The sequence below is a fragment of the Bos grunniens genome, chromosome 5, assembly GCF_055505025.1.
Source record: "Bos grunniens cultivar Pamir isolate PY7600 chromosome 5, Bosgru_T2T1.0, whole genome shotgun sequence".
NCBI classification, from domain to species: domain Eukaryota; kingdom Metazoa; phylum Chordata; class Mammalia; order Artiodactyla; family Bovidae; genus Bos; species Bos grunniens.
Genome location: NC_141169.1, coordinates 83,247,520 through 83,271,626, shown reverse-complemented (window position 1 = coordinate 83,271,626; position 24,107 = coordinate 83,247,520). Strand labels below are relative to the sequence as shown.

Sequence of the window (24,107 nt, the reverse complement as noted above, 5' to 3'; positions counted from 1 at the left end):
AGTATGTTCCATAAAAGGTTAATTAAGAAAGACTATGGTAGCCCTCTCTTTTGCTCTCTAAAGTCCCTCAGGATGTTCAATGCATTATACAGTGACTTTAGGCTTATGTTGCTTCTTACATTGGAAGAAGCAGAAGAATATAGCACCACTCAAAATGAAATGTCACAGCAGTTTGTAGGAATTGTTATTATAGTATTATAAGTGGCAAGCTCTTCTTGATCTGTGAGAAACATGGAAAATGCTCAAGAAGTTCTTTGGAGAGTAAACATGAGCTATCCAGACCTTAAAATTTAAGATAATTTTTAAAAGATTTTTTTAATGTGGACCATTTCTTAAAATCTTTATTGAACTTGTTACAATATTGCTTCTGCTTTATGTTGGTCTTTTGGCCATCAGGCATGTGGGATCTTAGCTCGCCAACCAGAGATAGAACACACACCCCCAGCTTTGGAAGGTGAAGTCTTAACCACTGGACTGCCAGGGAAGTTCCAAAATTTGTGATAATTTGAAGGCAGAAAGCCTGGGTCTACATTGGACAAACATCATTCTTACAAAAGCTAAATAAACTCCTCAAATTTGCAATGTTTTTGAAAAATGCCTAGATGCTAATCTTCTTCAACTGTTCCAGTTTGTCTTTTTACAGTTAGAGGGACTTAGGGGATGAATATTTATTAGCCTATGAGACTGTAAATTCCTTGTGGCCAGTAGTGAATTCAAAGGCAAGTGTCAGATGAATGAATCCACATTAAAAAATTGCCCAGTTTATATCACTTGAGAAATTAAACCAATACCTAAGTTTTGCTTAGAGTGAAAAATATTAATGATTTAAATATGCACATCTTTAAGATGTTACTATCACTAATAACTCAGATGATAAAGAATCTGCCTGTAATGCAGGAGACGTGGGGTTCGATCCCTGGGTCAGGAAGATCCTCTGGAGAAGGAAATGGAAACCCACTCCAGTATTCTTGCCTGGAGAATCCCATGGACAGAGGAGCCTGGTGGTCTACAATCCATGGGGTTGCAAAGAGTCGGACATGATGAGCAACTAACACATCACACAGGCACAGCAAATATGATACTTTAATAACAGAGATCTGGATTCCCTACTTACTGGAGTTTTTTTTTTAACTCCATCTTTGTTTTCACGTTCTCTGTTTTGTATTTTTTTTTCCTGAACTGCTTGAAAGCAGTTCATAATATATAGCCCCCATTCAGATTTCTCCAATGATTAAAAAATATATTTTATCATAGTTTTGTAGCTTTGGAGGATTCAATAAGGATGGTAAATAGCAATTGGTTGTCAGACCTCTTTTTGTCTTTTTTGAATTATCTTGTCTCCCTCCTTTTTTTGTTTGTTCTTGTTTTGTATTTCATGACATTAACATGTTTGAGAAGTCTAAAACATTTGTATCAAAGTGTGTCTTTCAATCTGGGTTCATCTGAGTGTTGGTTTCCTAATGACTAGATTCAGATTCAACAGTGCTAGGAAGAATACACTGCTTCTCTTTAGAACGTATGTGAGAGTTAATCAATGGATTAAGTTGGTGTTCACTGGACCTCTCATTGTACAGGTACCCAATCCCCTTAATAAGTGAGCTGTGGGGTAGTTCTTCAGGAGCATGTGGGTATCTTGTTCCCCAACACTCAGTCATTCATCCAGTGTTTTTAACATTCATCTTAGATCGTTATGTGAATCAGTGACCAGGTTGGTGGTTGCAATATGGTAGTAACTGAATTTTTGAAAGTTACTTTACTAAAGAAAATCTCTCCTTTTTACCCCCATCCCTGTTTGGAAAAAATCTAGACCCCAAAGACAGGTGGCAGAGGAGCTGACAAAAGTGAAATTCAAAAACAACCATCCAAACACGTATTATTACTTTCCGTGTCAGAAGTGTTTTATTTTGTGAGTAGATGTATAGGAAGAAAGTTCTAGGAAAGAGAGAGAGAGAGAAAGGTGTGTCTTTTAGTTTGGGGGATTTGCCCTTAAAATAATAAATCTTTGTTGGTACAGATGAAGAACAGCAAAACAAATCACCTTTCTGATTTCCTTCTAGACTGAGAGCATTCAATTGATAATGAGATGAATTTTCATTCAATGGCCACAATCTGAAAAGATATTTCATGTCTGCCCTCCTATCTGAAAATATTCTTTATACCATAATAGTTCTTTAAAGGCGCGTTAGTTGAAATCAAATGGGCATCTCAACCATGAAATTCCTGTGAAAGGTAGATAGTAAACAGAAATTGTTTAGGAGGGGGGATTCCTTGATCTAGACTTAGAATTCTTTCAAGAATTAGCCTAAAGCTTTTATACCTACCCTGCTCATGACCAGCTCACTCAGTGACTTGGTGTTATCTGATGAGGATCTCATTTCACTTTTGAAAGCAAAGTGTTGTTCTCTTTGTTGAGGTAGTAAGTGGAAGCAGGAAAAGATTGACTCTGGACATTGCAATTGAAAACCCCCCCATCCATCTTGAGATTAGCGAGTACCCAGTATCAGTTCTCTTGTTTGCAGTTCATGATGAAAAGACCTATTTTTGAAGCTTGTTAACTATCCCTCCTGCCTAAACAAAACTATTCTTGAATACTGGGGTCATTACCAGAACTCTATGAATTCATTTATAATTTGCTTTGTTTTTCTTTTCATTGTTTTGTAAGAGGATTTTGGACATTATTTTGTGATCAGGTAGACCTTGGACCCCATGCTCCTTTTGAGCATTTTCATGTCATGTTCTTGAAGTTTGGAAAAGTGATTTGCCCCTACTTTGCTGGTATGGTATGATCACATACCTTTTTCTCTTGTTGAGATCTTGCTGAGTGAGAAATTGGTGTGGCATGAGGTGGTCTGTGAAATTTACTTTAACCAATCCTAATTCTGTGTTTGGAGACAGCTGAATACTCCTTATATTTGTTTGATAATTTCTTACCCTGCATGCTGGATTGTATTACTGTGTTGTTACAGAGTCTAGAATATGAATAAGGTAAAACCTTGCTAATTCAAGCATCTGAGCCTTATCACAAGCCTTATCACAAGTTCACTTGAAGCAAGTAGATGAGCACATTGCCTGGCAAGCACAGTCATTCTCCTAGAGTCTTGAGGTTTCTGCATGGAGTCTCTCCATGACTGTAAGAGTCTCTCCATGACCATGCCAAATTTGCTCTCAGTACTCTAGCCTTGTAGTAGTCTCCTCCAGCCCCAGTCCCTTGGATACAACACAGAGCAGAGAGCCTGGTCCTGGTTTGGCATGCAACTAAGAGCTTCATAGCATATTTGACACTATAATAAATGAGGAGGTACTGAAATATTTCCTGTTTTTAAACACTTTGACTCACTTTCTAAGATGTAGCAGAACAATCTCAAAGAATATTTGGAATTGCAATTTTTTATAAAGAATATTTATTATAAAGGCTTGTATCTTGAGTCATAGAGGTGGGTTCATACTTTTCAAACAGGTTTATACAACACTAATTATTGGAATAAACACTAATATGTTGGGAATAAACACTAATATGTTGGAAATCTTACGAATGAACAGGGCTTCTTATTAATGTGGGCAATCTTACAGTAGTTCACTTGGGGTGAGTTTTTCTTAGAGGTTGACTTATTTAATAAAGAATTGAGCAGACAGTAAGACTGGTTACAGTTCCATGATGGTAGGAGTTGTCATCTTTCTTTTAGGTGTATTCTAGTGTCTCATCTAAAGCAACAATAAGGCTCCATGTATATTTGTTGAATTAAATTTTGAAATTAATGTTGCTAAGTCACTTCAGTCATGTCCGACTGTGTGACCCCACAGACGGCAGCCCACCAGGCTCCCCCATCCCTGGGATCCTCCAGGCAAGAACACTGGAGTGGGTTGCCATTTCCTTCTCCAATGCATGAAAGCGAAAAGTGAAAGTGAAGTTGCTCAGTTATGTCCGACTTAGCGACCCCATGGACTGCAGCCTACCAGGCTCCTCCGTCCATGGGATTTTCCAGGCAAGAGTACTGGAGTGGGGTGCCATTGCCTTCTCCATCAAATTAGTAATAGTTGCTAAATTCTTCTGGCTTTAGTGTTTTCAGTCTGTAGGTCACCGCCTCCCCTGACCTTCTGCGGATTGCTATTTTCTCTTCTTCCTATCTCCCACAACCCTCTTTTTCTACTCTTAATCCTGCTGACCAGTAACTTTTGTAACTTAAGGAGTAGCAAGTCTAAGCTATTGTATTTCATTTTTTAAAAACATTATGATTATGCAGGAAAAAAGAGAAATAGAATATATTCAGACCTTAAAATGATTATATAGAGATACAGCACTCTATAGAAGACTCTGTTAAGATCTTGCAGTAAAAACCAAAACCTGGTGCTTGTCTTCAAGAGGTCAGAGTCTATAGGTAAAATAGTCATATCAAGAGAGCTGAAACATACAAGTCATGGTGTGAAGGTGGGGACTGGGGGACAGCTTACGTAAAGTTGACCATGTCAACTGGAAGAATCACTTTTGGCCTCTTAGCAACCCTGGAGCAGTGTCTCTAAGGATGAGTGCCTCAGGCATTGTGGGTCTTGAGAAGGCATTGTGGGAATCCTCCTGAAAGTAGAGAAGGTAATTCTGTGTTTGTGTGTTGGCTCTTGTGAGAGAAGGAAGACTGTTGTTCTAGTGGGGAATTTGGAGAGTGTAGATTAAAAGATCTGGGAAAAGAAAAGGGCAGTCATTGTCAGTGCCCGTGGATGTGGTGGATGTGCCATGGCTTGGGAAGGAGGGGCAAAGTCTGCTCCTGGAAGGAAGTGAATGAAATTCATGGGGTAATGAACTCAAAGTCTTGGTGAAGTCAGGGAGCAGCTGAAGGTGAAGGAGGGCATTCAGGTGAGCTAACTGAATGGAAAATTTTCTCAGAGGTAGATAAAGTGAGGAGTCGGCTGTGCAGAGACTCAGGGTGTAACCATGGGCATGAATTGCTAAAAATGCACGATTTTTTTATTTCTTCGTTTCCCATGGTATTCTCTTTCCTGGGACAACATCCTAGCCAGTGTCTGTCATGTATAACCTGCCAGGATTGCATACTTTAACTCCATGCCAATTTATAAAGTCCTCCATTTTAGACTAACCATATCTGTGACTCAAAGAACCTCATATATGAAACCTTTTAAAATCAACCTACTCTTGTTGAATTGGTTATTTAGTATTCAATATGGACCATGTGCATACTCTTACTTGCCATAACCCTTTATAGTCATGTGTTTACATGGCTTTATCTCTTAAATAATAAGTCAGCTGGAGGGCTTCCCTGGTACCCTAGTGGTTAAGAATCCACTTTGCAATACAAGGGACATTGGTTTGATTCCTGGCCTGGGATAATCCCACATACTGCTGGGCAACTAAGCTATTGAGACTGTGCCCTTAGACTCCATGAAGCACAACTACTGAGCCTACACGCAGCAATTACTGAAGCCTGTGTTCCCTAGAGCCCATGCTCTGAAACAAGAGAAGCCACTGCAGTGAAAAGCCCCCACTCACCACAACTATAGAAAGCCCTTGTAAAGCAATGAAGACTCAGGGCAGCCAAAAATACATAAATAAATTCTTTAAAAGAATATATATTTTGTTTATTGGGAAAAACAACTTGTGGGGATTGTAGAATAGGGACTATCAAAAAGTTTAAAAATCTGGTGGTATGGGGTGTCCTAATTCGAAGGATTCTTGAGGTTGGATTCTCTTGCTTCTGTAAGAGAATCTTTTCTTTCGTGCCAGTTCACGGGGGCGCTCATTGGCCTCCTTGGGATCCTCTCTCCCCAAAAGTGAGGAGCGGACTTGGGGCCTTAGCCAGCGGAAGACCCACCCGAAGTTCAGACACGAGAGGGCTCCTGTGCTGGAGTGAGTGTCCTCCTTCTCTGGTGGACCTGATAAGACTGAGGAGATCTCTGCAATATCTGTGCCTTGGCTGCCAGTTGCCTTGCTTATTATCTGCCAAGAAGACGAGTGTTAGATATTGTGTAACCTGGACGACAGTGGAGTCAGTATTTGTCCATGTAGGGAGCTCAGATCCTTTAACTGGCTTCCCTAGTGGATCAGATGGTAAAGAATCTGCCTGCAGTGCAGGAGACCTGGGTTTGATCCCTGGGTCAGGAAGATCCTCTGTTGAAGGGAATGGCTACCCACTACTCCAGTATTCTTACCTAAAAAATCCCATGGACAGAGGAGCCTGGCAGGCTACAGTCCATGGGGGTCACAAAGAGTCAGACGTGACTGAATGACTAATACACAACCCAGCTACATATGCTCAATTTCAGTACTCATTAATATTTACACACACACACATACACACTCGTATTTTGGTCATAATCATTGTCTTTACATTCCTACCCTCTTCTGTCTCAGGGCTCCTCGGTGTTTTGCTTTCACCTCTGCTCTATCTCTTTTATAGTGGGAAGTAATGCTCCATGCGTTCCCACCTGGACCCTCCACTAGGCCCGTCCTGTGCTTGCCTGTGAGGCGCTTCTCTGCTCACCTTAGCAAGCTCCTGGTTCTGAAGCCTTGGATGAATCTGTGGAAACTGGTTGACATCTTCATTTTCTAGTGGGTTGAACTTGGCCAAGTCTTGACAGCTACCATATTCTTGATGACTAACCTGAGCCATACCTGGAAGGGAGCTGCTAGGCAGCTGGGAGTCTTCCTCCTGAGCAGATTCAGGGAACACAGAGTCATCATCTTTGTCATCTTTCTGGTTCTCTAGAAATTTCTCAAGCTTTTGCACAAGACCATCCAGTTTGCTGAGAGTCAACTGTGTCTTCTCTTTGGGGTGCTTGTCTTTGTTGTCTCCACTTAGGTCACAGTTAGTGGTCGAGTCTGAATTGTTAGAGGCCATGTCAACATCCCAGGCCAGGGTGATGCTGAGTTTGCAGAACTGCTCTGGGTCATCTTGTATTTGGTCTCGTCTCGCTAGGAGCCTTCCTGTGTTTTCAGTCCGCCATGACCCTTGGATAGGAGGGACAAAGTGCATTGAAGGACCTTCAGAAGACGAGTCTTCACAGGAGAGGGTGTCCTCACAGGAGAGGGTGTCCTCACAGGGGAAATAGCCCACAGAGAGACTCAGGTTTGATTCAGAGCTGCTGGAGAATGAGTGCACCATGGAGTTCGAAGGCTCAAATCTCAGGTCTCCCTCATCCCAGGGATCTTCAAAAGAGAAAATCTAAGTGGGATTGGGGAGAAGAGGAGGGTAATATGGTACTTACCCAATAACATTATCCGTTCTCTTTTCTATTTGGAACTATCCCACTCTGAGAGAAGTTCATCTGTTTTACAATCTCCAATGAAGAACAAAAGAGGCCCTCTCCCTTTAAAAACCTGCTCAATACAACCCTCTCCACTAAGCATCTTCACTGGATGCCTCCTATCATCTATTACTACAGTTGAAAAAACTTGTATCATAAAAGAAAAATGATCATGCTGTAAAATTTGAAAAATATAAAAAAGTATGAAGATAAAAACAAATATGCTTGTGATTCCCCTGTCCAGAGATAATGATAATCATCATGAAAACATTTTGGTGGATTTCCTTATAATCTTTTCTTTTTCTTTATATGTACTTATGTGTATACAATTATATATGTGTATATATATATGTACCGTCATGTGTATATGTAGATATGAAAGTCATATCAGTTGAAACTGAGATTATTATATTTTATGGCACAACCTGAAAGTGACAATGAAAGTAGCTCAGTCCTGTTCGACTCTTTGCGACCCTGAGGACTATACAGTCCATGGAATTTTCCAGGCCAGGATACTGGAGTAGGTAGTCTTTCCCCTTTCGAGGGAATCTTCCCAACCCAGGGATTGAACCCAGGTCTCCTGCACTGCAGGCAGACTGGACTGCAAGGAGATCAAACCAGTCTATCCTAAAGGAAATCAGTCCTGAATATTCATTGGAAGGACTGATGCTGAAGCTCCAATACTTTGGCCACATGATGCAAAGAACTGAGTCACTGGAAAACTGACTCACCCTGATACTGGGAAAAATTGAAGGCAGGAAGAGAAGGGGACGACAGAGGATGGGATGATTGGATGGCATCACCGACTTGATAGACACGAATTTGAGCAAGCTCTGGGAGTTGGTAATGGACAGGGATGCCTGGCGTGCTGCAGTCCATGGGGTTGCCAAGAGTTGGACACGACTGGGCAACTGAACTGACTGAACTGATGGCACAACCTACATTAAACATGTATATGGCTATTCTGTCTATTTTAACCACTTTATTATTAATGACTTAGTTATTGTCTTTAATAGACACATCTGCAGTAAAACCCTTTGTTAATAAATCTTTGTGTCTCCCTTTATGTTTTTATAGGTGGGTTTAGTCGATCAAAGACCACAAATGTATTAAAGGCTCCTAATGGTTGATACCAAGTTGCTTCCCAGAAAGGTTATAGGCATTTAGTTGCGCATCCTTCCACCATCTGATGGCACTTTGTCTATGATGTCCCGTAGAAACCGGGGGAGAGGGTAGGAATACACATGCGCACATGCATGCACCTGTTGTAGTCTCGGTAATGTTCTGCCCTGGTGGCTGCCCACATGAGAGGGGTGCTGCCAACTCCTGAGCCATAAACTGGGGACTTGAAAAATCCTTCAGGTCCTGAGTCTCAGTAGCTAAAAGTCCAACTGCCAGAAGTCTGTGTTCTGGGACTGTTGGTTACCATGGTAACAGAAGGACCCGAGTTGTAGTCAGAAGTGTGGGAAGAGAGAAGGAAGGAATTGAAAGCTATAGGAACCAGTGCCTTGCTCCCAAAATATCCCATCCCCTCATCAACTCAGCTGATGAGACTCCCTCTCGATGGCAGAAGGACAAATGCCATGACAGTTCCTTTCCTCTTGTCATGTCGGTGCGCAGGATGGTTCCTGTCTTGAGGGAATTTAGAACCTGTTTGGTGAAATGGACATAAACAGCCTTTTATAGGACAGAATGGTAACTGCAGCAGCAGAACTTAAAACTAATGTCATGGGAGAACAGAAGGAGGTACCTTGTGCTGCCAGTGTGGAGATCCAGGAGGGGGCATCAGGAGAAGCCTTTCAGAGGAGATTCCCTCTGATCTCAGTATTTAGTGGGGTGTGGAAGTTAGCTGAAAAGGAGGGAGTAATTGGGGTAGAGGACCTTACAAGCAGACGGGACACGTGAGCAGGGACTCCCAGGTGAGAAACAGCCAGGTGTGGGGTGGAGCTCAAGCATGAAGTGGTAAACAGGGTCACCAAGATCATGGTCACCAAGATCATGGAAAGCCTTCCACCCCTGTTAGGGAACTTGGTTTTTATCCTGTGAGCACATAGTCAGGTAGTGGTTTCATTTATTAGGCATTCTTCTGGTTAACTCAAAGTATATTGAATGCTCAACATGATGAAAACAAGCAAACAAAACAAAACTTCCAGTGCATTTGGCACAGCATGAATGTTATTGGTTGGCTTTCATGAGAATAGAAGCAGTAGGTTTGCCCTGGGTTGAGAAATGGATGGGAGGAGACGAGGTGGTAACAGTGGGCCTAGACTTTACTTCATCTGTGTCTGAGTGAGAAAGTGAGGGAGGAGGCAGGGGTCAGCTTAGTTTCTGCACCCACTCCCCAAATACAGAAGAGGGGCACAGTCAGTACTGAGGGACAGTTTCAAAACTTAAAAGGTTGGCTGCTGCTTTCGGAGAGTAAGGGTGGGATACGTGGCATGGGCAGGGGGCTTAATTGTAATAATACTTGTTTATTTCCCGATGTTAGAAGGAAAAAACGTGAAGATGGATGTGGACACGTATGGAGGAAGGCATTGTTGAGGACCTTTGTATTCTTCTTTGAGCTTCCCAGCTAGGCTTCGGCCTTATTCCTGAGGTTGTCTGTATTATTTTACACCAGTTCTCTTACCTGGATCTCTGTCCTTGTTGTCCTTGTTCTCTATCTTATCTCCTTTGACAGTCTCTTCAATAACATGAGGTGCCTTGGTTTTTTCTAGACTTGGAGCTTTGCTTTTCCTTGTCATCCTCCTCTGCTGACACCCCTGCTGACCTCACTAGGTCCTCGCACTTCCTGGTCTGCCCTCCCCTTCCCAATGGCATCGTGGAATTATGAGGGGATTGGTGAGATCTCTGGGGGCACTTTCTGGGTGGAGGCAGTAAGTCTGTCATTGTCTGCTTCCCAAATGTGCAAATTCTGAGGACAACTGTGGATCATGTAGGATTGAAGGCAGTCAGTCGGTTGCAGAGGCTAAACAGAAATTAACCTTTCCAACAGTAGAATCATCTTAACAAATGTAGTTACAGCAACTGCCAGCCTGGTCTAAACTGTGGGGCTGTGGAGTACTGTTTCTGGGTCAATCAGTGATTCTCAGGAAGGGAGTAGGGCTTCCACCCAGAGTTTCCAAGGAATGGAGTGCGTATGTACTTGGAAAAAGTACATGTTATGTTTTAAAAAAAAATTGTTTTTTCACTTAAGTATAGTTGATTTACAATGTTGAAAAAGCATGTTCCTAAATTAATATTGCTTAGAACTTTTTTTGGTCACATTTTAAAAAAATTTCAAGTTACAAACAGCATTAAAAGAAACCATACGGTTTTTATATTTATCCAAAAAGAAGCATAGGTTTCAACACACACACACACACACACACACACAGGAAAAAAGCCAAGAAACACTGGTCTGACTTAAAGAACTCGAGCTCACTGAAATCTATTAGTTGCTAAAAGATCTTTTTCAAACATATTTCTCTTTATTTCCATTTAACAAGATTATATTTAATGTTTGCTATGTTTGCTCAGTATCAGTACAGTGCTTTTGCTGTTGTACTGGTTAAATTCTCATGCTCTTGCTTAGTCGCTGTCCGACTCTGCGACCCATAGACTGTAGCCCGCCGGGCTCCTCTGTCCATGGGATTCTCCAGGCAAAAATGCTGGAGCGGGTAGCCACGCCCTCCTCCAGGGGATCTTTCCGACCCAGGGATTGAACCCAGGTCTCCTGCATTGCCAGGTGAATTCTTTATCACTGAGCCACCTGGTCAGTCCCACTGGTTAAATTTCTAAGTTTTGTTAGATTGTTTTCGGTCAGTCTGTTTCAGGAGTTATGATGTCCTGGTGTGAAAAATAGGCAGAATTGGAATTGGGGAGACACCATCTATACTCTACAGAAGCCACATGGCAGGTGACCACAGATGCCACACATTCCATGAGTGTTTGGGGTCCTAGGTTAATTCTGGGGAGGTCAGGAGCAGCCTCCTCTGTAGCATTTACTGGCCACTTAAGGCAATGGCACCCCACTCCAGTACTCTTGCTTGGAAAATCCCATGGATGGAGGAGCCTGTTAGGCTGCAATCCATGGGGTCGCTAAGAGTCGGACACGACTGAGCGACTTCACTTTCACTTTCATGCATTGGAGAAGGAAATGGCAGCCCACTCCAGTGTTCTTGCCTGGAGAATCCCAGGGACAGGGGAGCCTGGTGGGCTTCCGTCTATGGGGTCGCACAGAGTCGGAAACGACTGAAGTGACTTAGCATACTGTATGCCAGGTCCTATTCTAAGCACTTTGTATGTGCTTATTGTTTAATCTTCACAGCTCCCCAATCAGTTAAGCATTGTTAGTTGCCCTGTTTTACAGACAAAAGCACCCTGGAAAAGGTAATGGCAACCCACTCCAGTGTTCTTGCCAGGGAAATCCCATGGACAGAGGAGCCTGGTGGGCTTCAGTCCATGGGGTCCCAACAGTCAGACATGAATCAGCGACTACACCACCACCACCCCCAGACAAAGGAACCAAGGCCTGAGCAGTTATGTACCCTTCCCACATCTCCAAACCATAAACCCTAGAACCTGGGTTCAGACATAAGCAGTCTGGCTCCAGAGCTTGTACTCTTACCCTCTACACACTCCTGTCTCTCGGGAGGCTGACCACCTGCCTCCTCCCTGAAAGATTCCTGGGACTTAGGCCAAAATTAAACCTGGGTTCTGGTGCCTTGTAAGAAACTCCTTTGAGTGGAACTGTGTATTCTAAGTATGTAGACCACAGGACTGGCCCCAAGCAGTGGTATCCACATTTGGAGCAGGCTAAAATGAGATTTAAAATAAATATTCAGCTTCCTCTTTGGCATGATGAGATCTGGATTCCCCTGCTCTGGCTTTTCATAAAAACTCTATGACTGCCTCCCAGGGCACTGGGAGCCTAGAAAAGGATTCATGAGTTCCTTTCTTTCCATGCAGCTGGAGTGAAGTTCTGGGAGAAGCTGTGTGCTATACCATTACCCATGTAGATGGAATGCTTTGAACTAAACATAAACATTTAAGTGGGAAAAAATTATTTATCAGCCTAAACTACTAAAGTATAGAATCATCCTGAAGAGAAAAGAGCTTCACACAGGGGAAGCATCAGAGGAAACTTGAAATCTTATATATTTGTACATGCTGCCATTTCTCGGTATACTCTTTCTATCTCTCAGTATATATATGTGTGTTTGTATATATATGTATACATATAGATTTCATTTTAAATGCATATGTGTACATATATATTTCATATACAGCTCAAAGTTCTTGAAACTTGCCTTCTCACCTACCCCAGAAAAAGGATAAGTGCTGTTAATTGCTTGTTATTTACTCTCCAGGCCAGAGTATTTGAGTGGGTAGCCATTCCCTTCTCAAGGAGATCTTCCTGACCCAGGAATCAAACCTGGGTCTCCTGCATTGCAGGCAAATTTTTTACTGTCTGAGCTACCAGGGCACCCCTATATATTACATAATTTATTCTGATATTTTTTCCTAAGGCATCATTGAAGTAACAACACATCTTTAGGATGCCATGCTTTTAGGATTACATGAGGAGTGTAATCAGTTCTAAAAGGTGACTTAGCTTTTACTTCTGATAACAAATCAGAGGATTCAGGGTCCTCATTAGCAATACCACTTATGTTCATTTCTTTCCTAGGGCCTTATTTTGACTTGGTGACCTACCTTTCCTTGGATCAATTATCTAAATGGTATAGCTGGCTCATTACCTTTTCTCCTGAAGCAGAATCATCTATAATAAAGCTGTTGAGGTTTTAAAAATGATAGTATGTGGTGAATTTACAGTGTTTTAGAACTGAAGCCAATAATAATGACAGGTTTAAAAATTGGAATGCTTCCTCAAATCCATTTGACTTGATGGGATTTAGAGCCTAAATATATAAAGTGGAAAGTTTCTGACTTAGAAATTAAGCTACTATTGTGGTTAATTTTATGTGTTGGTTTGACTTGGCCACAGGGCACCCAGATATTTGGTTCAGCATTATCCTGGGTGTGTCTGTGAGGGTGCTTCCAGATGAGATTAACATTGGGATCAGTAGACTCAGTAAGGCAGATGGCCCCTGCCTAGTTGGGTTGGCCTCCAATCCTTTGAAATCTGAATAGAACAGAAAACTGAGGAAGGGAGAATTTGCTCTCTCTGCCTGACTGTCTTTGAGCTAGGACATTGGTTTTCTCCTCCCTTTGGACTCAAACTGGAACCTACATCATCAGTTCTCCTGATCCTCAGGCCGTTGGACTTGGACTGGACCCGCACTATTGTCTCTTCTGGGTCGCCAGCTTGCAGAGGGCACACCTTGGGACTTTTCAACTTCCTAACCTGCATGAGCCAATTCCTTATACTAAGCCTCTTTTGTCATTCATGTGTGTGTGTGGCTATACATACACATTCATATGTATACTATTGGTTCTGTTTCTCTGGAGAACCGAGACTAATATAGCTGCTGATTTTTCATCTTTTGAAATTATGAAATATTTTGACAGTATAAAAAGATACCACAAACCTGTGATATGGTACACTAAAGACACAGCGTCATTTTTGTGGTGGTCTTGCCCATAATGTGTAATCACAGCCAAACAATGAGACAATATCAGACACACTCCATTTTTGAGATACTCAACAAAATAATGAGTGTCAAGGCCATAAAAGGCACGGAAGGACTGAGAAACTGCAGAAGACTAGAGAGAAGTAACTAGATGCAATTATCAGAGTGGGAGAAGGACATGAGTGGGACAGAAGACTAGAGAGAAGTAACTAGATGCAATTATCAGAATGGGAAAAGGACATGAGTGGGAAACCTGGGGAGACTCGATTGTGTTTTTAATTTTAGTTAATGGTGTTGTCCCAAAGTTAAATTTCTGGTCTGATTATTGTACTATGGATGCCTAAGATGTTAACATTAAGGGAAGTATGGTGAAGATACATGGATACTGTATTTGCAGCTTCTCTGTACATCTAAAATTAGGTCAAAATAAATTTTTGAAAAATAATAGATAATACTATAGTCAATGATCTAATACCTATAATACTTACAACTAAGTTTGGTCAAGTCAACATTTTGGCATATTTGACCCATTGTTTTTGTGAAAAGGAATGAAATGTTGCAGATGAAACTTAAGTCTCTTTGTATTCCTTCCCTGATCCTCATCTTTCCCCACATCTCCCAGGATCACTGTCCTGAATTTGTTTTATTTATCTTGTGCTGCTGTAATGTGGTTTTACATATTAATGTATTGTTTTACAATACAGAAACAAATACAATTCAGAAACAAAAACCAACATATAGATTTACTTGGACTACATAAATATAACTTAAATGGACTGCAGTTCATTCTCTTTAGAAAAGAGGAAGTCCCCATGGTTTATTTTGCTTATAAGAACTACTGTGACAAGGATATCCTTTTTCCAGATCGAATTCTTAGCTGAACTTACTTGAGGGATTAGGGAGAGGATGGGTATAATTTCCTACATTCTATTTATATGCCCATTCCCAAACAGATAAAGCCTTATTAAAGCTCATGTACTTAATTAAATAAGGATGGTGGTGAAAATAGCATTTTGGTGTTAGCGAAGTTCAGTGGTGCTTTCACAGGTGTGGTCATTTAATTTTCAAGACAGTCCTCTGAGTTGTGTATTTTCATCCTAGTCTTAGCTTTTGCAGTTTATATTACCCAGGTCTGCCTCCAAAGTCCAGAGGCCCCCTAGAGCCAGGCTGCTGCTGCTGGGTACCAACTTCAAGGAATCTTTATACATCATAAATATTGAATATTGTTAGTCGACAATAACAGTGGTGAGAACTATATGTCTCCTCTCACTTCACCAACCAATATTGCTATGAAAGCAACCCTTAGATTGAGTTTCTGCCACAGATACATGTGTTTAATGGCAGGCACAAAAACATCACACAGTCTTGTTTTTAAGCCGCAGAATTGTGCTGTGCAACAGGGTAGCCACATGCGACCATTAAAATTAAACTTACAAAAATGCTTCTTCGGTCATTCTCATCACATTTCAAGTGCTCGGTGACTACCTGTAACTAACAATAGCGATGAGAACTGTAGGTCTCCTTATTGCTACCTTATAGCAAGCTCACATGCTAGCAAAGTAATGCTCAAAATTCTCCAAGTGAGGCTTCAACAGTAAGTGAACCGAGAAGTCTCAGATATTCAGGCTGGATTTAGAAAATGCAGAGGAACCAGAGATCAAATTGCCAACATCCTGTTGAATCATAGAAAAAGCAAGAGAATTCCAGAAAAAAATATCCACTTCTGTTTCATTGACTATACTAAAGCCTTTGACTGTGTGGATCAAAACAAACTGTGGAAAATTCTTAAAGAGATGGGAATACCAGACCACCTTACCTGCCTCCTGAGAAATCTGTATGCAGGTAAAGAAGCAATAGTTAGAACCAACATGGAACAACAGACTGGTTCAAAATTGGGAAAGGAGTATGTCAAGACTGCATATTGTCACCTTGCTTATTTAACTTATATGCAGAGTACATCATGTGAAATGCTGGGCTGAATGAAGCACAAGCCAGAATCAAGATTGCCAGGAGAAATATCAGTAACCTCAGATATTCAGATGATACCACCCTTATGGCAGAAAGTGAAGAGGAACTAAAGACCCTCTTGATGATAGTGAAAGAGGAGAGTGAAAAAGCTGGCTTAAAATTCAACATTCAGAAAATGAAGATCATGGCATCTGGTCCCATTACTTCCTAGTAAATAGATGGGGAAACAATGGAAACAGTGACAGACTATTTTCTTGGGCTCCAAAATCACTGCAGATGGTCACTGCAACCATGAAATTAAAAGACACTACCTCCTTTGGGAGAAAACCTATGACCAACCTACACAGCATATTGAAAAGTAGAGACAATACTTTGCCAACAAAGGTCCGTCTAGTCAAGGCTATGGTTTTTCCAGTAGTCATATGTGGATGTGAGAGTTGGACCATGAGGAAAGGTGAGGACCAAAGAATTGATGCTTTTGAACTGTGATGTTGGAGAAGACTTGAGAGTCCTTTGGACGAGGAGATCAAATCAGTCAATCCTAAACGAAATCAGTCCTGAATATTTATTGGAAGGGCTGATGCTGAAACTGAAACTCCATTTGCATTTGGCCACCTGATGCAAATAATGGACTCATTGGAAAAGACCCTGTTGCTGGGAAAGATTGAAGGCAAGAGGAGAAGAGAAGGGGAGAACAGATGATGAGGTGATTGGATGGCATCACCGACTTGATGGATATGAGTTTGAGCAAGCTCCGGGAGTTGGTGAGGGACAGGGAAGCCTGATGTGCTGCAGTCCATGGGGTCACAAAGAGTCAGACACAACTGAGTGGCTGAACTGAAATGAATCTTAGTAGCTTGTGGGCTACCTTATTGTGCTGGGCAAAAAAAAAAATTCTGACATTGTACAAAGTTCTTTTGGACAGAGCTACTCTGGAAGATCCTGTGGTCTGTCCTCTTGTTCATTTGGATAACACTCTGAAAGAAAGTTTTGTTAGAGCCAGATGGAACAATACTCTAGCTAATCTATTGGGATTTAGTTAACTTTCTTGTTAGGGTTGAGTGGCAAAATTTCCTTCAAAGTGTCTAGAAACAGAACTAGTGGGAATCTTTAGATGAGGACACTGTTTTGCTTTTTTTAAAAAAAATAATTTATGTATTTAGGCTGTGCTGGGTCTTAATTGCTGTGTGGGCTTTTCTCTAGTTGCAGTGTGTGGGCTTCTCACTGGTGTGGCTTCTTTTGTTTTGGAGCACGGACTCTGGGGCACTTGGCCTTCAGTAGTTGCGGCAAGGGTGCTCAGTAGTTGTGGTTACTGGGTTCTAGAGCAGAGGCTCAGTTTTTGTGATGCATGGGCTTAATTGCTCTGAGACATTTGGGATCTTCCCAGACCAGGGGTTGAACCGGTGTCCCAATGGCAGGCAGATTCTTTACTAGTGAACCACCAGGGAAGCCCACCCAGGCCACTCTTTTGGAAGATTTAGACAACTGGTTCACATAAAGTCTTAAATTCAGTTTATGCAAGAATGGGAATATCTGTACAGTACTTACAGTCCATCATGAAGATCATTGATTGATGAAAAATTATGTGCGACAGCCATTATGGTAAATAAAAACCCTATAGTTTTCATCAAAGAGAACTATAGTTGACTTTATAGTCAACTATATGAGCTTTTGATTAGTTCTTCAAATGCCAGCTGCCCTAGAGTACAGGTTTAAAATAATCATTAGCTTTTCTAGCTTGTTCACTTTGAAGTATTTTGAAACATTGCAGACAGTATGAACAGTTTGTGTATAGATTGTCTCATTCAGCCTTTACAGCATCCCTTTCTAGTAAGCATTGCAGTTATTAACCCCATTTGTGGCTTGAATTCCCCAGTGTCCTGTGGCCAGGCTGTTATATGATAGCATCAGCTTTTTTATTTCTTGAGTGAGAACTCAGTGCAAATCATTTGTACAGTTGCCAAACATAAATGTATAACTTTTCTTGTTTTATTCCTTAACATCAAGGCTCACACCTACTTCGGGCCAAGACTGAAAGTGCCTTGTGTAACACCAAATACAGAGAACCTATAGTCCTTTCCTACCTCTCTGTTAAAATATGTCCTCTATTTTTCAATATTTTGAAAATAAACAACTGTGTATATTTCCAGTTGAGAGCCTACCAAGTTCCAGGCCACTTCTAGCAGCATCTAAGTCATTTTTAACTTAGCTTTGCTTCATCCATAAACTAGAGATAATAATATCTTCCTTGCAAAGTTTTTATAATGATTAGAGATTATATGTAATGGGATGCATGGCAGATGGTTGTTTTCATTCCATAATTGAGGAACCTGAAACATCTTCCTCTTTCATTGGCATTGCCCCTATGGGCAAAATGTTTCAGTTTTGTTTTAAAATTTCAAAAATAAAACTATTGCCCATTCATGTGTGCATTTAATAGCCATACTTGGTTTTCTGAATGTCTCCCCCAAGTGAACTGGAGCCTCCAGGAGAACAAGGCAGGTCCCTGTCTGTCATTCTGGGTATTGTCTGCATCTGCTAGCGTGGTGGCAGATCTGTGAACCCCTCTGGGATTCTGGTGGTCATGGGTAACCCTCCTTTCCCAGGGTGTCACTAACATGGGATCCACCCTGAAGACTTTTCCATTTCTAGTGCATTCTCCAGTTGGGATGGAAATAACGCAGAAGGATCTTTTGAGGCTAAGCACTGGTAAAATGAGTGTCATCCGCTCTGGACGGGTAGAGTCCCTTTGGTGGAAATTTCCACAAGAAATCTATGGCGGAAAGGTGGGAAGATATAATCTCTGCAGGTGCTCTTATTTATGTTTTTTGACCACACCACACAGCTTGTGGGATCTTAGTTCTCCAGCCAGGGATTGAACCTGGTCCATTGGTAAAGAACCTGCCAGCAAAGCAGAAGACCTGGGTTCGATCCCTGGGTTGGAGATTGAAGGAAATGGCAATCCAATCCAGTATTCTTGCCTGGAGAACTCTATGGGCAGAGGAGCCTGACGGGCTACAGTCCTTAGCAACTGAACAACATCAACAACATGGCATTGAAAGCAGAGTCCTAACCACTGGACCACCAGGGAATTCCCCACAGGTGCTTTTAATTATCTCAGAGGAAAAAAAGGAATGCCCGCTCAAGGAACCTAGTTAGCATTTTACCACCTTTCCTTAAAGGACTAGCAGTAAAATGTTCAACATGCAAAGACCTTTGTTCACATTCTCTAGAAGATTGCAAAGGAAAGGAGTAGAGGTGGGAGCCAGGGGTAGAAGTCTAAGGAGATGTGCCTAAGGTTGATTATTCAGAAGGACCCAAAGAGTTCAGAGGCAGATAGATTGGCACTCTAAGTAACTCAGTGGGAGAAAACATGGATAGGAGCTCATCTACAGTGTTGTTCCTATATTCTGGAAAATCAGAAAGATGGTGTACAGTGTCTGAAGAAAGAATGAATCATGAATGTGCATAGGAGCAGGAAATGTGAAAGCCTGCTATAAATACTAATTAACTTCAGTTTATTTATTTATTTATCAAGCTGAGTATGTAATATATTTCAAATAAATGCTTTCATAATTTCATATCATCAATTAAGGAGAAAGGACATGTTTTGACAAAGAAATCATTTGTTCAAAGTAAAATGTTTCATTGCTAATACTCTACATTAACTACTATGCTTTAAAATTCTACTATCCTACTCACCTTCCCACACAAAGTGATGGCATTAATTCTACTAAAGATAAATTTTTGGCTCACTAGATGAAAAAGGCATTTGAATTTAAGAGAAGTACTCTTCAGGGTCAATCTAACATTCCCATAGAAGGCCCTCAAATTCCAGTTTAAGAAATACTTGTGTGTAGTCGGTCGCTAAGTCATGTCTGACTCTTTGCGACCCCATGGACTGTAGCCCACCAGGCTCCTCTGTCCATGGGATTTTCCAGGCAAGAATACTGGAGTGGGTTGCCATTTCCTTCTCCATAACTTCAGTTTAATTTGAAGGGAATCAGAAGAAAAGCAGAATGGCAACAGTTGAGAATGGGAACAGTGGGGTCTGGGGTGGGTTGTGGACTGGATGTCTCTCTACATCTCTTTGGCCATTATCATCAGCCACTGCAGAGTTCCCACCAGTAGATACTCCCTGTAGCCCCCACTTCCTGTCTCTCTTCCTCCTCCCACCTTTAAATGATTTACCCATTCAGTGCCTTACATTTTTGTGCAAATCTTTTCTTAGCACAGATAAGGCTTTCTCTCCACTTCCCTGAGGCTGAATCCAATTATGCTATGGGAGGTTCTTCACCTCTGGCTCAGATCTCCGGCAGCATCTGTGAATGGATGCTGTTGTGTGTCTGCACAATGGTCTCCATTCAGTTACGAACCACTTGTGCACATCTCCTTCTGGAAGACGGTTTGTTACCCAGAATGCATTTGTGGTGGCCTACTGGCTTTGGAACTGGTTAATGAAAATTATAGGAAATTATCAGGTAAGACTTTTTCAAATCTTTTAATGTTAAAAGTAGTTTTTTTTTTTTTTTTTTTTAAGCTCTAAAAACAGCATGAGATAATTATGGAGAAACACAAAAAGGAAACTTGGCATTGGCCAAAAAGTTCATTCTGGTTTTTCCATTAGGTATTAGGGAAAAACATGAATAAACTTTTTGACCAACCCATTGGTTTTAAAAGCAAAACTTTAGGGATGGAAATCAGTCATTATAGGAGCCAGGAAAGTAGAAATGGTGTGTGTTGTAAGGAGACCGAGGGCGTTCTTTGGGGAACAGAAATAATCTATTACTGTATCAGCATTGTCCAATAAAAATGTGATTTGAGCCACAAATCCTAGCCAGTTACTTTTAACTTTTAATTTTCTTATAAGTACTTTAAAAAAGGGGAAAAAAGGTAGAATTAAACTGTACTATATTTAACCCAGTATATGAAAAATATTATAATTTCACCATATATTAATAAGATATATGCATTTGCATTTTTAAAAACTGAGTCTTTGAAGTCTTATATTTTACATCTCTGATTTTGCGCCAGCTGTTTCAAGGGCTCACTAGCTACCTGTGGCAACTGTACCGGGCAACACAGCTCAATACTGTTTTGGTGGTAATTACACAACTGCATGCATTTATCAAAACTCATTGAATTGCAAAAAGATTCACACACCCCAGTGTTCATAGTAGCACTATGTACAGGAGCCAAGGCATGGAAACAACCTAAATGTCCAGGGACAGATGATTGGCTAAAGAAGATGTGGTATATATGCAATGGAATGGTATTTAACCATAAAAGAGAATAAAAATTCCATTTGCAGCAACAGAATAGACCTAAAGATTATCATATGAAGTGAAGTAAGTCAGAGAAAGACAAATAATCATATGATGTCACTTATATGTGGAATCTTAAAAAAAAGATACAAAGGAGCTTATTTACAAAACAGAAATAGACTCATCAACATAGAAAACCAATTTACAATTACCAAAGGGGAAAGAGGGTGGGGGAGGGATAAATTAAGAGGGATTAACAAATACACACTACTATATATAAAATAAATAAACAAAAGACCTACTGTTTAGCATAGGAAACTATATTCAATATCTTGTAATAACCTATAATGGAAAAGAATCTGAAAAAGAAAACATATATGTATAACAGTCACTTTGCTGTATATCTGAAACATTGTAAGCCAACTATATTTCAATAAAAAATAAAAATTAAAAAATTAATGTTTATGAACATTTAAAATAACTCATTGAGTTGTGTACCTAAAAAGGATTGCTGTTGCTGCTAAGTTGCTTCAGTCATGTCCGACTCTGCGACCCCATAGACGGCAGCCCACCAGGCTCCCCTATCCCTGGGATTCTCCAGGCAAGAACACTGCAGTGGGTTACTTTTACTTTATTTAAATTGTGTATCAATTAAAAAAAGAAACATTTTCCTGCTAGCCAGAATGAGCCAAAATAGGTTCTGTCCATGAACAACTATTAAAATTCTTTTAAAATACATCTCAGAAATGGAATTTGGCAATTTTCTAAAAATAAAAGTTAACATACATCAGATCCCCCAAGGCTATTAATTTTTGTAGATTTCAGATGTGTATGTGTCTGTTTTCTACTTCATACCTCAGTTTAGAAAGGGATAGTGAAAATTGAATTATTACAGTTTAAAAGCAAAGGATTTGCATGTATTTGACAAAATAAAGATGAACACAAATTGTTTTAAGAAAGACCCAATGCGAATTCTAGAAAAGAGCTTGTCATTTTCTGTTTCATAGCTACTTCTCTTACAATGCTGTTAAAAATCACACATCTTTTCCTTCTGCTTCTGTTATATAATGTGCTCTGTAGCAACTGTTTTGACCATGGATTTGTCAGTCTGCAGGCATTTTGGGGGTGTTGGGGAGATCAAGGGTGAAGCTTATGTACCCACTTGATAGGAGGGAGTAGTGGGGCAGTTGGTTGTGGGGAACTAAATTTAAATTTCATAACTAAAGCCAGGAAATATTTTTGGCTATGGGAAGATGTGTCACTAGTTATAAATAATGTCATTTGCCTTTTGACAGCTATTTTGGTATTTTCTTTTTACACTTAAAATTCCATGTTTACATTCTGTTGAAGCTTACATTAACAATTTACAAATGAACACTTCTAAGAGAAATAGATGAAAAAGATATTTTCTAAGTGGTCTTAAAGCCCTGGTATCTGAACCAACAATTAAAAAATAAAATTCATTAGGACTGGAAAGTCAGTTCCATAAGTGTAGGCTGGGGAAGAGACCCTGGTAAGAAATTATTCCACAGTGTTTTTTGTGTGATAAAGTGTGATTATCATTGTTTTAAAACTTTACAATTTGAAGAATACATTTACGGTGTGGACCACAGGTTAGGAACAAGATAAGCTCTTGTCATTTTGTTTCATTTTAGTTCAGGGATTCATTAAGTGTTCTGTACTCAAGAAGCAGTTCTTCTAAGCCTGTAGTTAACAAGTTGAATCTCATCTACAGCAGGAGTGATGGAATTTCAGTGTGCACTGAAGGTGCAGACCGTAGTGTGTAGAAGTTGCTAGTTTAATAGACTAGAAATGGGGCTGAGACCCTGTCCTCTCAACCAACATACACTTGCCAATAGACTTCACCTTGAGAAACACTGATCTGTAACAACCGTTTAGATTTGATTAGGTTTTCTCTTTATATCAGACACTATGCTGAGTTCAAATAAAAGGCAGGATCCCAGTAGGAAGGTGCTAACGTAGTGTGTAATACAAAGCAACATTCTGAGTGGTCCAGCTGCAGTGACGTGAGAGAGCTCAGAGCAGGAGGGCAGCGCCACCAACAGTGGACTTGAAGATGTAGGTAGGGTTCAGGTTAATGGAGGCAAAACTGGGCGTCTGGACATCGTGAGGGAGATAGTTTGGGACCCAAAAGAGAGATGGCCTCACCTGGAGAAGGAGTCTTACTTAGATGTTGACTATAATTTTGGAGGACCAAGGAAATTGTACCACGAAATAAAATTATGAAACTTAGGAAGCAAACAGTTGTAGAAAATCTGATTGGTTTTTGTCAGTGGTTCTTAAACTTGAATGTGCATTAGAATCACCTGGAGGACTGGTTAAAGTATAGATTGTTCAGGTCCACCTTCAGTGTTTCTGATTTTGTGGGTCAGGGTTGGGGCATGAGAACTTCATTTCTGTTCCCAAGTTTTGCTGATGCTGCCTGGACTGGGAACCACACCCTGACACTCACTGTTCTTCATGAATTTGGTGTCTTGATTTATCAGTAACCCACAGATGAGGACTGAAACAAGTTGTGGAGGCAAGACAGAGAAGGGGATGGCTGTCAGCATGTTATGTGACCTAGAATGCCTAAAAGTGGGCTGTCTTTCCCTCTTTTTCTTCAGATATTTCTTTACCCTCAGAGCAAGTGGTCAACCGAAAATACCCTGGGGTGGGGTCAGGAATGTGGTCATAGACAAGAATTTGAGAACTATAGCCTTATATTCAGCCCAGAATACTTCCAAAACCCTGGTTGACACTGTATTTCTCAGATTTTATTTTAAACACATGTAAGTCTCTTACTTGAAGACTAGGATTTACTAGAATATTCACCCACTGCTTTATGGAAATCTCTAAAACTGAACCTATGACCATAACCTCTCAAACTTACTCCTTCTACAGTGTTCTTTACATATGACACCCCAGTTTTTTATACATCATCCAGGACATTATTCCTTCTCTCTCATACTTTCAGCCTCCATCTAATCATTCCCAGAGTCCCGTCCATTCAGTCTCCCAATATAGTTTGTCCAATTCTCTGTCATCA

The 24,107-nt window shown here is 40.7% G+C and overlaps 2 protein-coding genes across 18 annotated transcripts in view; one reads left to right on the top strand and one right to left on the bottom strand.

Annotated features, from left to right (window-relative positions):
- PPFIBP1 (PPFIB scaffold protein 1) overlaps positions 1–24,107 on the top strand; it is a 212,127-nt gene that overhangs the window by 86,015 nt on the left and 102,005 nt on the right. The window lies entirely within an intron of this gene.
- C5H12orf71 (chromosome 5 C12orf71 homolog) lies at positions 5,568–9,818 on the bottom strand. Its single transcript, XM_086401628.1, has 2 exons — positions 6,489–9,818; positions 5,568–5,944 (listed from the first exon to the last, which is right to left on the bottom strand). Exons 1-2 carry the CDS (start codon positions 7,107–7,109, stop codon positions 5,639–5,641), a joined length of 927 nt encoding a protein of 308 aa, XP_086257754.1. The 5' UTR covers positions 7,110–9,818; the 3' UTR covers positions 5,568–5,638.